The 16175-nt window shown below is 46.2% G+C and overlaps 1 protein-coding gene across 1 annotated transcript in view; it reads right to left on the bottom strand.

The window, feature by feature from the left end:
- Setd7 (SET domain containing 7, histone lysine methyltransferase) overlaps positions 1-16175 on the bottom strand; it is a 42783-nt gene that overhangs the window by 10495 nt on the left and 16113 nt on the right. The window contains exons 3-6 of the mRNA NM_001109558.1: positions 11254-11455; positions 6314-6503; positions 2731-2812; positions 8-125 (exon numbers count right to left, since the gene is read on the bottom strand). Of these exons, the coding sequence (NP_001103028.1) occupies positions 8-125; positions 2731-2812; positions 6314-6503; positions 11254-11455 (592 nt within the window). The remainder of the gene's footprint in view (positions 1-7; positions 126-2730; positions 2813-6313; positions 6504-11253; positions 11456-16175) is intronic.

Consider the following 16175-nt stretch of genomic DNA (forward strand, 5'->3'; position numbering starts at 1 on the left):
CACTTACCTCTTGGTGTGTAATTCGGACTCCATTATAAAATGACATGACAGTATTGGGTCCCACTGCTACCTTGGAAAACAGTCCTTCTCCGGCACTGGAGATGAGAGAGTCGGCAACATAAACCCTACATACATACATAATAATGAAAATTGAACCGTGAGTTTCTCAGTAGGACCTGTCACTTCACGTCAATCACCACAAGTCCATCACAGATTCTTCCAGTCACTCAACAATGGAAGGAAGTGAGGTCAAGACAGTAAGCCACAATATGTTAGCCACAGGAGTGGAAGGAACACCTTTAATCTCGGTAAAAGCTGTATTCACACTGAACTCCACTCTTGTTTCTTTAGATGAAGTATCCGGCTCAGAATGGCCTCAGACTTGCTCTGGAGCCAATGAGGACAGGAACTATTTCTTTATTTTATCATTTTATTTTGAGACAGGTTCTCTCTGTATAGCCCTGGCTGTTTTGGAACTCTCTCTATAGATCAGACTGGTCTCAAACTCACTGAGCTATATCCCCAGGCCTCAAACAATGTCTTCCCCAAGAACAGGGAGATGGTTGTTCTTACAGATGACCTGGGTTTGGTTCCCAGCACCCACACGTCATCTCACAACTATCTGTAACACAGTTCCAGGGATCTGACGCCCTCTTCTGGCCCCCGTGGCCAGTGCACACACGTGCTACACAGATACACATGCAGGCAAACACTCATGCACATACTTTAAGTCTTCTTTAACAAGGAGCAATTATTATAGGTTCCTAAAGCCACCCATACCTGATATACTCTTTTGTAAAAGAAGATAATGTTTATAGCTAATGATGGTTTTTAGTTTTACCAGACAAGAAAACATCTCCAGACTTTTCAAAGCCAGATAACAGAGAAAGTCTATTTCTTAGTCAAATGCCAAGATGGACTGTTTACACAAAAAAGGACTACTAATGAGATATAGCCAAGAAGAATTTCCCCACAAAGGGTTAAAGCAGAGGTCAGCCAGCCCCAGGTCAAATCCAACTGCTGCTCATTTCTTGTTGATAAAGTTTTATTGAGACACAGTTGCCTTCCGCAGTTTTTTTTTAAGGCTGTGCCTGACTACCGCTGGGCTCAAAGGCAGAGCTGAGTCTGTGCAGTAGACAACACGAGGCCTCCCAGGTTCCAAATTGTTCCTCAGGGTGAAAAGGTTGCTAAGCACAGTTTAACAAGAAAAGCACTCTTGGCTGTGGAGTGGATGTAATAAAAACCTATGTTCTACCAACAAATCTTTCATTTTTTCATGCACCGTGACAGATGACCCTGCTAGAGGCTGGGCATCTGTAAAATCTGGGCTATTTTATGGACTGGAAATCTGAATTATTTCCCCCAGTTCTGCTCCTTCGAGGTGACAGAATGATGCACCTCACCCTTTTGCCAGGTGACGTCATGACACTTGCTTCAGTGCAGGTGGGTTGCATCACCTGCCCTGCTGACTCTGCTGGAGGAACATGGAGGCCGGCCCTGCTGCTGGGTCTCAGGTGTTAGGAGACATGGCGAGTTTCTGCCAGTTTCCATTGTCTCCAGGGAAAAAAAAGATATGTCCCGGGGGTTGTTTTTCCTTTAGCCAGAGTCTTGGAATGAAGAGATGTGAAACAGACTTGAACCTGACTTGAATCCTGGAGCCCAGCCTAGTCTGGCTGAGCCTGGTGAAGCCCAAATAAAAATGGCTGAATCTAAGCCAACCCTCAGAACCATGAGTATAATACAAAATGCTCGCTCCTGCGAACAGGTAAACTGTTTGAGGGTATTGCTATGTAGAATTCACAACAGCCTGGATTGACAGACACAGTTGGCCCTGTAGTCCTTTGGGGCTAACACCGAAAACGGTCTGCAGCCCTGGCCCTGGGCCAGAACCTCTTGTCAGAAAAAGAGGACGTTCTCTCCCTGCCTGTGGCACTGTGGGATCAGCTCTGTCAGGCAGACCAGGAGGAGGCTTGTTTCTCAGATGGGAGCAGAAAGTAAACAAGAAATAAACCCCTGTCCTGGGGCTTGGGGCTGTTCTTACTCAGAGGTCGTCCAGCTGCTGGAGAATAAAGAGAATTCTGAACACCTAGACCCAGCTAAAGGGCAGCCAATGGCGTAGGTTAGGTGTGAAATGGCCAGGCTTGCCATGGTGGGGAGATTTCATGAGTACTTATTTGCTTTCTTTCTACCCTGTCTTCCCTTATGAATAAAGAAGTTGATTTATGGTACGAAGGTCAGGCTGCAGAGAATAGGACTTGTGCTGGAGGTATAGGTCAGGCTTGAAAGGGCCTGAACTGGTCCCCTAGAGGGAGCCTTGACAGGGCCTGTAACATGGCTCTGTGGGTAAAAGCGACTGTTTACAAGCCTGGTGGAAGGAAAGAACTGACTTCAAAAGTTGTTCTCTGATGTCTACATGCGTGCTTCCCAACCCACTGAGAAAGGTGACATCTGAAAGGAAATGACTGACTGCCTGACCCAACACCTTTCCTAGAGAATTCATTCTAGGACGAGACGAACTAGCCTGATACTGTAGACACTTTTTACGGACAGGCTCGCTATGAGAATGCAATTGGTCTTCCTCAGGATACCCAAACACATACTTGGGATATGTGCCAAGGAAAAGCGCTTGGTTTGAGCAGGAGCCCAGCCTGAGCAGAGAGCCACAGAAGCTCAAGGGTGCCCACCGCCAGGGCACACACAGTGCAATGAAAGGCACAAGGAAATAGTTACCTCTCGGACTCATAAGGGTCTGGAAGGAGGGCATCGCTAGAGATGCAGGAGGAAGTCGATTTATCAAAGTGGAACACGGAACCTAAAAGGCAAATCCACAGGTCAGTGCAGGTGCAGAGCACCTGATGTGCTCCCCAACACAGGAGGGGCCAAGCAGCCATTCGTGCCAATCTGGCTCCGCCCATTCACTCTTTGGTTATCTCGCCACCCAACCACCCCCATCCCCCACCCCAGCTTAAGGAGACAGGGTCCTACTAAGTTGTCCAGCCTGGCTTTGATCTTGTAATCCTCAAGTTTTTGAATGGATGGGATTCCAGACTTGCATTTACCAGGCCTGGTTTAATTTAAGTCTGAATGGACAGCCATCAGACTTAACTCTTAGGATTCCGATTGTTGATTTTTTTTTCTTTATTCAAATGTCTTTAAAAAAATCTGCTTGGGTAAAATTTTAAGCAAAAACACTTTTTTATAGACTTTTCAGATTGCTCTGGTTAGAACTAAACTGGATAATGGTTTTTAAATTTCTCTGAGGTTTTCATACCAGACAGTCTGTAAAATCTACAGCAGAGCCCAGCGTTGACTCCTTTACTGAGAGTGAAGTCAGCCTCAGAGAATTAAGAGCAACGCTGCTTTCCATGCTATGCTAGCTGCCATTTGGCTTCTGTCTCAGTGGCTCAGAACCTGGTGAGTGACTATTCCTGCAATTGTCCTAGAATCACTGTTGGCTTTCTGTCAGCCTTGGCGACTTCTGAGAGTTCATAAAACAAAGAAACAAGACTTGGAACCTGGGGGTAAACTCCTACAAAGCCAATTATTTTTAGCACCAACACCGCACTAAGCAGTCCCGTCAGTCAGGTCTTCAGTAGTTGTCATGGTTACCCGACCTCTCTCCTGTTGTCTAAAACACAATGTCAACCTAAATAAATGCCTCAAACTTAAGGTAGAAAATCCAAATCAGCCAGCGATGACCCAGGATCAGACCGCCTCAGGATTTCAAAAGTGGGACTTTTAGCTAGGCAACTTGGTTATGAGGCAGGCAGGAGAGCCGTGAGGCTAAGCAGGGAGCCCAGAGGAATCTAGGTGTGGGCAGGAGTAGGAAGCTCTGCCTTACCAAGCTGGGCATGGAGGAAGAGGAAGCTCGTTCTCACCAACCCCACAACGCATCTGTGGCAAGCAGCCTCTTGGGCTTAAACAAACTCAGAAGTCAGGTAGGTAGGTAGGTAGATAGATAGAGAGAGAGAGAGAGAGATAGATAGATAGATAGATAGATAGATAGATAGATAGGTAGGTAGGTAGGTAGGTAGATAGATAGATAGATAGATAGATAGATAGATAGATAAGTAGGTAGGTAGGTAGATAGATAGGTAGGTAGGTAGGTAGATAGGTAGATAGATAGATAGGTAGGTAGGTAGGTAGGTAGATAGATAGACAGACAGACAGACAGACAGACAGACAGACAGACAGACAGACAGGAGCCCAGGAATGGAGCTGGTAAAAGAAGCAGGCAGCAGAATACAAGGGACAGTGTGACTGACGGCTATCCTTGGCTGTCAACTTTATGACATCTGTCATTAACCGAAATCCAGGCAGCTAGTCCGCCTGTGAGGGATTGCTTTCTTATCAAGTCATGTGCAGTGGGAGGATCCACCGTTAATCTGGACTGCACGTTCTGAAAGACATTGTGACCCAGACCGAGACTCGGGCAATTGCTGGAATTTGCGAGAGAATCGGATCAGTCGACTTAAAGTTCTGGCTCTTGACACCCAAAACACTGCCTCGTGGGTAGTTTTAAATGTGTACCCAGGCGAGGGCTGGAGCCCCAGCTGAGAACTCTTAGCTGCCATGTGCGAGGCCCAGAGTCTGAACCCCAGTATAAAGTCAAGGCGCTCCACTAGATCCCACTTAAAGTGCTGTAGTGAGCCGGGCGCGGATGGAGCACATCCAGACCCAGCACTGGGGAGACAGCAGGCGATTTCTGAGTCTGATGCCAGCCGCTCTACAGAGGAGGTTCCAGGACAACTGGGGACATAGAGACACTCTGTCTCAGAGACCAAACCAAAACCCAAAACTACGGTCATGGGCTAGAGAGATGCTCCATGATTAAGATTGCTGACTGCTCTTGTGGAAGTCCTGGGTTCTATTCCCAGCACCCACTTGGCAGCTCCCAATTGTCTGGAACACCAGTTCCAGGGGATCCAAGGCCCTCTTCTGGCTTCTGTAGGCACCAGGCATCTTGGATAGCCATGGACCTCTGCATTTGCCCACCATTGACCTGCCGGAGAGGTGGGGTGGAGCGGCAGGCGTTCAACTGAAAAAACAAAACAAACCCAAAACCCTTCATTTTGGGATTAAATGAATGAGTTTATACTTGTATGAATTATGTTTATACTTGTATGAATTTATGTTTATACTTGTATGAACGCCGGTGGCAATAGGTGTGAGGGTGATCTTCAGGGCTGGCCCTCAGGTTCCATCCATCTTGTGATTCTGAGACATGATTTCGAAATCTGGCGATTTTGCAGGCCTGGAGCTGGCCAGCAAGCTCTGGGGACCTGCCTGTCTGCCCCTCTCCAGTGCTACATGGCTTTTGTACCCAGGACTTAGCTCTAACTCTGGTCTTTACGTTTTGGTGGCGAGCGCTTTTCCCCTGAGCTATTTCCACAGCTCCTAGAATAACAGCCACTACTCGGAAAAGTACAAAGAAAGTACAGAATGCTCCCGCTTTCTCTTAATGGTAACTTTAAAAAAAGTGCTTTACATATATTTAGCATGTTTGCGTGTGTATGTGTGTGTGTGTGTGTGTGTGTGTGTGTGTGTGTGTGTGTGTGTGTGTGTATGTATACTCTGCATGTATACTCGTGTGAGGTCAAAGGACAACTTTTAATGGAGCTGATTCTTCATTCACAACGTGGGTCCCGGAGATTGAACGCAGGTCATTGGCCTTTGACACAAGCTCCTACAGCCACAGAGCTGTCTCCCAGGCTTAATCAGCTCGTCTGTTTATACAGATTCGGAAGTCTTTCTGATTTGATTCTTTAACAGCATAAAGTGCTCAGTGCTCAGTGCTCAGTGTAGAGGTACAGCCATCTGAACTGGCTGAATCCCCCACGGCGCCTCCTCGAGTGACTTCTCGGCACATCCCCCTGACACACACGCTACACTTTCACTGACTCTCTCGCATTGGACTTTGTCATGTGACTTGCAACATAAAGTGAGTGAAAGTTCCCCGGGGAGGTTTCGGGAGGCCCTGTTTGTATTACCTGATTGTACTCTGACACATCTATGAGCCACTGTGAGTAACTATTGCCCAACGTGGCCACCGTGCCTTCAGACTGGGCCCACCATAAAACTCAGAGCAAATCTGACCAGAAGCTCGGAGTATAGCCTGCCTCAGCCCTACCAGCCCAGACCAGGCTAGACCAGCTGAACCTAGGGACACAGCAAACCTTTGTTGCTATAAACCCAGGAGGGGCAGAGGGATCTGTTTTTTTGCTAAAACCTGACAGTCCACTAAAGTGGGCTACTCAGGGAAGGAAAGAAACCTTTTCAACCTGTCACCCCACTGGAAGCAGATCTAACTTACTTCCCGATGTCAGTTCAAAGTGTGGCTTCCCTTCTTCTGTGGCCATGAGGGTGGCCAGCTTCCCTTCCAGCATCTCTCCATCAATGAACTTCCCATAGAGCGCAGTCCTCTGATCAGGGTACACGTAGGCTATCTTTTCCCCTGTCATCTCCCCATCTTCATTGACTTCCCCGACGAGACTGCCTCCATCCTTTCAGGAGGAAACAAAACACGGAGATATTATATAAAAGATTCATCTGTAGGGTATGAGCTCAAGACGTTACTCTTCCACTCCCCCACCATGAAAAATGTCCAACACTGATTTTTTTTTTTTTTTTGGTTCTTTTTTTTCGGAGCTGGGGACCGAACCCAGGGCCTTGTGCTTCCTAGGTAAGCGCTCTACCACTGAGCTAAATCCCCAGCCCCCAACACTGATTTTTTTAAATTTAAAAATCTAGAGCCTTTGACAAGAGTGAAAGCTCTTGATGCCTCTGCCACGTGCAAATAAGCTTCTGGAATGTTCTATGCACAGGGGCACCCTTGCCTCATTTAGAGGAAGTGACAGAAGGATACTTTGTAATCCTGAACTAGTTACTGGCCCTGGGCTTGGTGGGCTATCTAAGAAAAAAACAAGTTACACTCACAGCAGAACTGTAAACATTTAAGGGGAAATACAAGCTATATGTTATTACAGCACACACCAGGAATCTCGGCATTCTAAAGATCGAGGTAGGGGGATTGTGGGTTTTAGATCAGTCTAGGCTACAAACTGTTTCTGTCTCAAATTCCCTTAAAAAAAAAAAGGTACAAGTATCTATAGCAGGATATTACTATCTGCCAGTCAAATGGTTTCACCTCTTAACTTTTTCTTTTCTTTTAAAAATAATTTATTTTGTGTGCACAGCTGTTTTACCTGCATGCGTGCCTGTGTACTGTGTATGCAGTGGAAGAAGAGGGTAACAGGACTGGAGCTGGGTTATAGACAGTTGTGGGTGCTGGAACTTGAACCTGGGTCCTCTGGATGAGCTCTAACCACTAAACTATCTCTATAGTCCATCTGTCTTCCTTTTCTCTTTCTGTTTTTTTTTTTTTTTTTTGTTTTTTATTTCAAGGAAAGTTCTTGCTATGTTTTTGAGCCTGGCCTTGAATTTGTAATATAGAACAGGCTGGCTGTAAATTCACTGTGGTCCCCATGTCTGGAATTGCAGGAGTGCCCAACTCACTTGTCAACAGTCTGCTAAGAAAATCTTAAGGCTGGATGTGGTCATGCATGTCTTTGATCTCAAGATTAGGGAGGCAGAGGCAATCAGATCTCTGATCTTCGTGGGTTTGAGGCCAATCTGACCTATTCAAGGATAGCCAGGATTATACAGAGAGACCCTGTCTCAAAAATATAACACAACAAAATCATCAGTTAAAATGTATTTTAAAAATTATTATTACTGGGCTGAAGAGATGGCTCAATGGCTAAGAGCACTGACTGCTCTTCCAGAGGTCCTGAGTTCAATTCGTGGCTCATAACCATCTATACTGGGATTCGATGCTCTCTTCCAGTGTGTCTGAAGACAGTGGCAGTGTATTCACATTTACATAAAATAAATAAACCTTTAAAAAATTGTTTTTTGTAGAGCTGGGAGAGAACGAAGGGCTCAAGACCTTTGTATGCTTGAACACGCTAAACACTCTACCTCTGACCTAAATCTCTATGGACTTAAGAATTAATTTGGGCTGTCCAGCCATGGTGGTGCACACCTTTATTCCCATCACTTGGGAGGTAGAGGCAGGAGGATCTCTGTGAGGCTAGCCTGGCCTACATAGTTAGTTCTTGGGCAGTCAGAAGGGCTAGCTTCGTTTCCTTAGAAGAAGGAGTAACCCTATGTCCTGGCAAGTGCCAGTCTAACAGTAGGTAATCAACAGATGCTGGGTATTTGTGTGTGTGTGTGTGTGTGTGTGTGTGTGTGTGTGTGTGTGTGTGTGTGCCCCTGTATGTGCCATGGTGCATGCGTTGAGGTCAGAGGACAGCCTGCGGAAGTCAGTTCTCACCTTCTAACATGAGGATCCCAGGGGACCCACCATTGTCTGGCTTAGTGGCAGACACCTTTTCTTACTAAGTCATCCCGCGAACATGTTTTAATTGAACGGGGCTACCACAGTGTTGTGGATAATTATTTAGGAAGCAAGAGATGGGTTCTCTGCTGGAAGTCCTTAATGCATAACTGACCAATCAAAGTCCTTCGTAAGCTTGCTAAACAATTTGATACCATGGCATCTGTGATAGCTTGGTTAATGTCCTCAGCTCAAACATCTAAGACCAGTTAAGCAGCAGGTGACACTCATGTGACCCTCAGAGCTGCTCACTGGGACAGGGACAAGTGACTTTATACACACAGGTTGCACAGCTCGCCGCAGTCTATCCACTCTTTGGCAGGGGAGAGATTATAAACTAAAATGAATCTCAGTACTTTTGAGGAAAACGATGCAGCATCATTTCCATGGGCAGAAAATGCAGGAGGATGACAGTTGTTGCTCTTTGTCCTTCTGTACTTAATTCTTACGAATGCCGTGTAAATGGGATGGTTCTTTCTGTGCATTCTGCCTTCAGGCTACTGCCACCGCGACACAGCGCCTTAGCGTGTGGTGTGTGTTATTCTTGTAACTAGCTGGAGCCGCCACATTACTGCTTATTTGAAGCAGAAGTCTGTGTTTAGGGCCTCACGCCCTTTCCCTTAAGAGCCGAACTTCTTACTTTGCACTGGCAGAACAGAAATCGTTTGGTTTTCTAAATAATAAATAAAGTAATCAAACTAAACCCAAACAGTTTACTGCGGCTGCACATGGTGCCTCTGGCCAGTGTTCAGCTAGCACAAGCCAGTCCCTGGGTTTGAGTCTGAGCTCTGCATGAGTTGGTGGCACACACCTGTAATTCCAGCCCTTAGGAGGCAGAGGCAGGAGAATCAGAGGTTCGAGGTCCTCTGCAGCTACAGAGAATCTGAGGCCAGCCTGGGCTACACAAGACTGTCACAAAAATCAAAACATCACTGGCAAAACTTCTGTACCCTAATTAGAGGGAGATTTTCAGAAGAAGCTGTTCCTGGAGTGATCTCACACGGACAACAGGCAGATTAGTAAGTTTCTTACACTTATGGGGAAGAGGTCATTCCTGGTTTCTTCTGCTCGCTGGCTCCCCCTAAGCGTGATTGGTGAGAAGGCAGGTCAAATGCTTGTCGGCAACACATTTCTCTCTTGGGTGTGGATTGACAAGATAAAGGCTGCTTGGGATGTCCCTATGATGGGTGCTAGGCATTGTCCAGTCAACCCCAGGAAGGCCCATGTCCCTCCAGAGACACCTCCAGTGCTTTAGCAGCAGAGGGGACCTAGAAGCCTCTTGTGGCTCTGTGTTCCCATCCCACCTCCAGTCCAAAATGACTACAGTGATGACCAGAGCAAGGCCTCCCCCAACACTGACGCCTGCTTCTTTACTGACAGCCTCCAGACAGCCGAAGGCTGTAATCGGCCCCACCCTCAACTACATCCTTTCCTTAGGACACAGCTCTTTTTATAAATTTCAGTGTGTGGGGAGTGAGCTAGGGGAGGGAAGGGTGCTGGATCCCTTGGAGCCTCCAATGTGGTACTGAGATTCAAACTCCAGTCCTCAGGATAGGACAGCAGGAGCTCCTAACTGTGGGGCCATCTCCCTAGCCCCAAACTGCAGGCGTAAGCCCTCTGTCTCAGGCTCCCCTAGTAGCTGGGCCCCCACGGGCATAAACTGTGCCAAGCTTAACTGATTGAAAAAAACAATTGTGTGACTGGTCATGGTGGAGTGTTCCTTCACTAGGGAGGCAGAGGCAGCTGGATCTCTGTGAGTTCAAGGCCAGGCTGGTTTATACAGTGAGCCCCAGGACAGCCAGGACTACATTGGAAAACCTTGTCTCAAAAATAAATAAAAACCAGTTGTGTGTAGGACGGTGTTAGATGCCCTGATCCATCACTCTCTGCTCTATTCCCTGAGACAGGGTCTCACTGAAGTTGAGCTATGCCAGTAAGCCCAGAGATCCTCCCATGAAACCCCAGTGAAGGCATTGTGAGTGCATAAGGGACCAAGCAAGGCTTTTTACTTGGTTTCTGAGGATCTGAACTCAGGTCCTTCTTACCTTCAGCAAGCACTACTGTCTGCTGGGCCATCTCCCTAGCTGATTAAACGGTTTATAGAGAACAGTGTGAGCTGGTGAGAGAGTTCAAGGAGGAGATTGGGGTGGGGTAAAGGGTGTTTGCTGTTCACCAGCAAACAGCGGGGTGAAGTAACTCCAAAAAGACCAGAAAACTGCTGAATTCGATTTCACTTTTAAGACACTGGATACAGTTAAGCAACAGCTGGGTGTGGTGGCACATGCTTTAATACTAGCATTTGAAGCAGAGAAGCACCTGTTAGAAGCAGAGGCAGGAGGATATCCATGAGTTCGAGAACAGCCTGGTCTACATAGTGAATTTGAGGTGAGACAATTTACAGGGTGAGATCCTGACTCCCCTCTCTCCTATATCTCTGGAGACAGGGTCCTGGCTGTGCTAGATCTCACTATGTGCCTGGATCAAAGGCATCACCACACCCAGCCATCCCCCATATGTATTTCAACAATGAAATATTCTTCTGCTTCTTTCTATAGGACAAAGGAATGAAAAATAACTTTTTTTCCCACTTTACTGGTGGTACAATAAAACTAGTTTGTCCCACGGATGAGTAAATACTCAAGAATACTCAGCATGACTCAGAAGAGGAATTAATAGTAAACCTAAGTCAAAGTGGCAACAGTGAGGTAGGCCGGCCTCAGAAACTCTCAACTTTAGCTTTAGGCTAATCATGGCTTCAAAGAGGATACATGTTTACTGTTTATCGTGAGAAGTCCAAACATTGTCTTAAAACTCAGTTGCTTTCTTTCCCTCAGAGCCAAAAGGTAGCAGCTTACTGGGTAATGGATCCAACACACTCCGTGTCGAATGTTGTCTTTGTACTGTCCCTTGAAGATCAGCCTCCCGTCGGTGTCGTACTCCTGGGCTGGCCCATTCAGCTCCCCATCCACATAGGTGCCTTGCAGAACACCTCCATCCTCATAGGTGTAAACGCCCTGGCCCTGCAGGGCATCATCCACATAGTATCCCTCCAGGGTGCTGTGAGGCAAGGGGGGACAGAAGGGACAGTCTGATGACACAGTGCTATAGTTCCCCTCCCCTCTGCCCCATCCCGATACATTTGGCGGGTAGCACATGTCTTCCTGTTGCTGGCTCTCTCACTCTACCATGTGGGTCCCAGGGATCAAACTCAGGTTGTCAGCCTTGGTGACAAGCACCTTTATCCACTGAGCCATTTAAAAACAAAGGATAGGGTTCAGGAACCCACATGCCCGGCTCTGTTTCAATCTTACACATATTCAAAACGACAGAGAGATTGATGGCTAGGAAAAATGCCGACAAATGGATAAATGGTTGGCGATGTCAGCTGGCTGGTAGGGCATTTACCCAACATGCCCAAGGCCCTGGGTTCCAGGAAGCCTTAACCATAATCTCCTGGTTCTTATGAATCTTTCCCCCTTCCCTCTTTTTACTCTGCCAAAGAGAAGAAAAATCTATAGGTTGGGCTGAGAACATCTCTCTCTCTCTCTCTCTCTCTCTCTCTCTCTCTCTCTCTCTCTCTCTCTCCCTCTCTCCCCCTCTCTCTCTGCCATCTCTGTGGCCAGGCAGACGAGTAGCTTACACTGAGCACTGGCATTTCTGCTGTTACACTCTCTATTGCTGGGCATTCACTTCCCTTGTGGGCCAGCACTCACTGACCCTCTTGGACGGCTCAAACACAGGGGTCGTCAGTCACTCAGGAATGGCTTACCTTATGCAACTGGTCATCATATTTTCAAGCCATTCATATTACATTCTACAGTAGTAATGACAACTGGCACCCAATCAAAAGGCTCTCTCTCCTTTGCCTCACATTGGAGATAGGGGAGGCTTTATTTCTGTCTCACAGTCATGCATTCCCAATGACAGGGTCAGGCTCTTGAAAGTGTGTCATTAGATGATTTTTGTCATTGCATGGACAACACAAACATAGACACACAAATCCAGATGCTGTAGCTGCTTCAACACCTAGGTTACCTGAGAATTGGAACTTTTGAGGCATATGCTGTGTGTGTGTGTGTGTGTGTGTGTGTGTGTGTGTGTGTGTGTGTGCGTGTTGTGCTCAACCCTGCTGGTCCCATTAGCAGCCTGACAGAGGCTGAGCCCCATGGTGCTGGACCCAAAGAAAGCTCACAGTATGTTTATGGCAATTTCACCATTCTCTTCTTTCTTCTGTCCTCAGAAACTACATCTGGAAGTTCAGAAATACATTTTGTGTCCAATATCCTTATGCAACAGAAGTAAGTTTACCAAAAATTCCATTTGGAATAAAGGAAAGAGGGGCTCAAATGATTTTAAAAATTTAAAATGTGAGGGTCAGCAATATGGCGCAGTGGGTAAAGGTGCTTGCCGTCAAACCTGAGGATATGAGTTTGATCCCTTGGGCACATACCATGGAAGGAGAAAATCCACTGAGGTAAGTTGTACACTGACTTACACATGTAGCTCATGGCACCAACGCCTCCCTACACATGACATCCCCACACAAAATAAGCAAATGTAATTTAAAGATTTAAAAATTAAATACAAGATACTCAGGAATCAAGATGGTTTGACTTACACCAGCTTTTATTCACAGACACAGCAAGCACACATTTAAAGGTATCTTTCTATGTAGTGAGCACTGTACGGGGGCTCTAGCCAGCATGCTGCACAGAATACGTACAGCCCAGCAGTACTTTGTGGTAAGCACACACTGCATACTGGATAGGCAGGATAAACACGTACCTTACACTAGGACAAGCGTACGCTGTGTCCCAGGTTAAGTGGGACAAGCGGACGTGCTGCACAGCATGTTCTGGGGCAGGTAGGACAAAGCGAGGAACAGGGACTGAGCGGGCTGTCCCCGCCTCTGCCAAGTAAAACCTTGTCTTGTGATTGAGAATGATCTGTAATTATTAAACGAAATTCACAGCCTGAACGCTGACAGCTCCTGATTTCATTGTAATTACACTACTTGTGGTCTCCCAAGGGGATAAATAGTTCTCTCTCCCGTTTGTTTGTATTATCAATGACAAATAGGCTTATTAAATTCACGAAAGGAATAAAGTATACTTTAACATCGCCTTTGCATAAATAATCAAAACTCTAAACTCAGTGAGGCTGAGTTAATGAGATGCAACTGTCATTAGGATCGCACAATTAAAAAAAGAGAGAGCCGCCCGGAGAAGGAAGGGTTGCTAACCAACTGACGGGAGATGTGGCATGCATCTTGGGGAGGTGAATGGACCATCTCTCTTCATTTCTGGGAGGGATTGTCAGGTAAGATACAAGATGCCCAGCGATGTCTGAATTTTAGACAGGTCATGAACTTCAGCAGGCGTACAGCCCAAATAGTGAGTGTAAGATATAAACATAAAAGATATGTTTTGTTGTTCTTGCTGGAACTATTAATTGAACCGCGAAGTCTAAGTCTTTATTTGCTAGTCCTGTTTTCCACCTGTTTGACTTTAGATTCTCAGCAGCATTCAAAATGTCCCTGTATATACTTGGGTTTTACTCCAACAGACAAGCAACCCAATCCCTCTTAGAGTCACGATCAAATCTTTTTTTTTTTTCTATTTTTCGGAGCTGGGGACCGAATCCAGGGCCTTGTGCTTGCTAGGCAAGCGCTCTACCACTGAGCTAAGTCCCCAACCCCTGAGCTAAATCCCCAACCCCACGATCAAATCTTAAAGGCATAGGTCCTTTGGACAAGTTAACATTCTTGTGACTGGCACATAGTTTTGGGAGTGTGAGTTTATGAATGCCAGGGCTTGCATTTGGAGGGACAGGGACAACTTTTGGGAATCAGCTCTTCCTTCCACTGTGGGTCCTGGGAGCTGAGCTCAGGTCATCGAGCGAAAGCTTTTACCCACGGAATCATGTGTTTGTTTCTGTTTTTGCCATACAGGGTTGGTCCTGGTTATCCTGAGACTCAGTATGTATACCAGGCTGGCCTTGAACTCAAAGACATCTGCCTGCCTCTATCTCTCAAGTGCTGGTGCTAAAGGAGGGGCCTCTACACCCAACTCCACTGACTTGTTTTGATCTTGACTCCCCATTGTTTTCATGGCTTGTCTTGCCTCTTTGTTTGTGAGCCCAACCCCACTCCACTCTCATGAGAAACAGCCTTGCCCAGCTGCCTTCCAGGCACTTCCTAGCACTGACGTCCAGTGCTCGGTCCTGGTCCGACCGCAGGCCAGCAAACGGTCAGCCGAAGTCAAGAGCCCTTAAAACCACATTCTTCGGTCCCCAGCTCCGAAAAAAAGAACCAAAAAAAAAAAAAAAAAAAAAAAAAACAAAACAAAACAAAAAAAAAACTACATTCTTAAGGACACAAGAAAGATGGGAAAAGGAAGGAATAGATATCTTTTATGTTAAAAATTTTAGGGTTTGGGGATTTAGCTCAGTGGTAGAGCGCTTGCCTAGCAAGCGCAAGGCCCAGGGTTCAGTCCCCAGCTCCGAAAAAAAAATTTATTTTGAAGTAATGTTTTCATCAGAACAAATAAAATAAACCAAGAATCCCCAGGCTACAGAAAGTACAGATCTTTACAACTCCTATCCAAAGTATTGATTGGTTTTTATGTGAACATCAAGCATTTCCATCCCCCTCCCCATCCTCTTCCCTTCCCTCCTCCATCTCCCCTCTTTCTTTCTGTCACAGGGTCTCACTGTGCAGCCCCGGACAAACACAGGATCCCTCTGTCTCCTTAGTGTTGGGGTTACAACCTTGCACCACCCTGATACTCACCTCAGTCTTTGAATGGTTGCTTGTTTTGAGACAAGGCCTCATGTCTTCAGGCTGGTCCTGAACTCACTATGTAGCTGAGGATGAACTCTTAGATTTATTCATTTATTATATATGAGTACACCGTGGCTGTCTTCAGACACACCAGAAGAGGGCATCAGATCTCTTTACAGATGGTTGTGAGCCACCATGTGGTTGCTGGGAATTGAACTCAGGACCTCTGGAAGAGCAGCCAGTGCTCTTAACCACTGAGCCATCTCTCCAGCCCCCAAGGATGAACTCCTGATCCTTCTGCCTTCCCTTCCCAGGTGCTGAAACTGTAGGCAGAGGCCACAGCTAACAGCTGAAGCTGGTTTGATTTTATCCCTCCCCCTCCCACCCCGTGTGTGTGTGTGTGTGTGTGTGTGTGTGTGTGTGTGTGTGTGTGTGTGTGTGTGTGTGTGTGTGCGCATCTGATGTGGGTGCTGGGAACTGAACCTGAATCTTCTGAAGGAGCAGCAACGTGCTCTTACCCATGAAGCCATCTCTCTGGCTCTAGTTTTAATGTTTTTAACCTGTGTTTCCTTTTAACATTTTTCCAGACTGCTCGGGATATTAAGACATAACAAAAACTGTCTTTGGATTGATTGATTTCTCTGGTATCGGCAAACACTGGACATCTTAGGGAAAACATCAATTTAATGGTGTTTTTTTGGTGGTGTGATTATCAAAGCTCATTTTATGAGGTGCTAGGTTTGCAGAAATAATGAAATTAGGAAACATAAAATAATGAAGAAATTTAGCAGTTTCTCACCCCAACGGGTGCACTTGCATTTTATTAAAATATTACTGTATTTTCGGGGTTGGGGATTTAGCTCAGTGGTAGAGCACTTGCCTAGCATGCGCAAGGCCCTGAGTTCGGTCCCCAGCTCCGAAAAAAGAAAAAAAAATATTACTGTATTTTCATTTGAAAGTCACCTATATAGTATCTGAATACACAAAGATAATTTA

Source organism: Rattus norvegicus, chromosome 2 (genome assembly GCF_021556685.1).
Source record: "Rattus norvegicus strain SHRSP/BbbUtx chromosome 2, alternate assembly SHRSP_T2T, whole genome shotgun sequence".
In the NCBI taxonomy this organism is placed as follows: domain Eukaryota; kingdom Metazoa; phylum Chordata; class Mammalia; order Rodentia; family Muridae; genus Rattus; species Rattus norvegicus.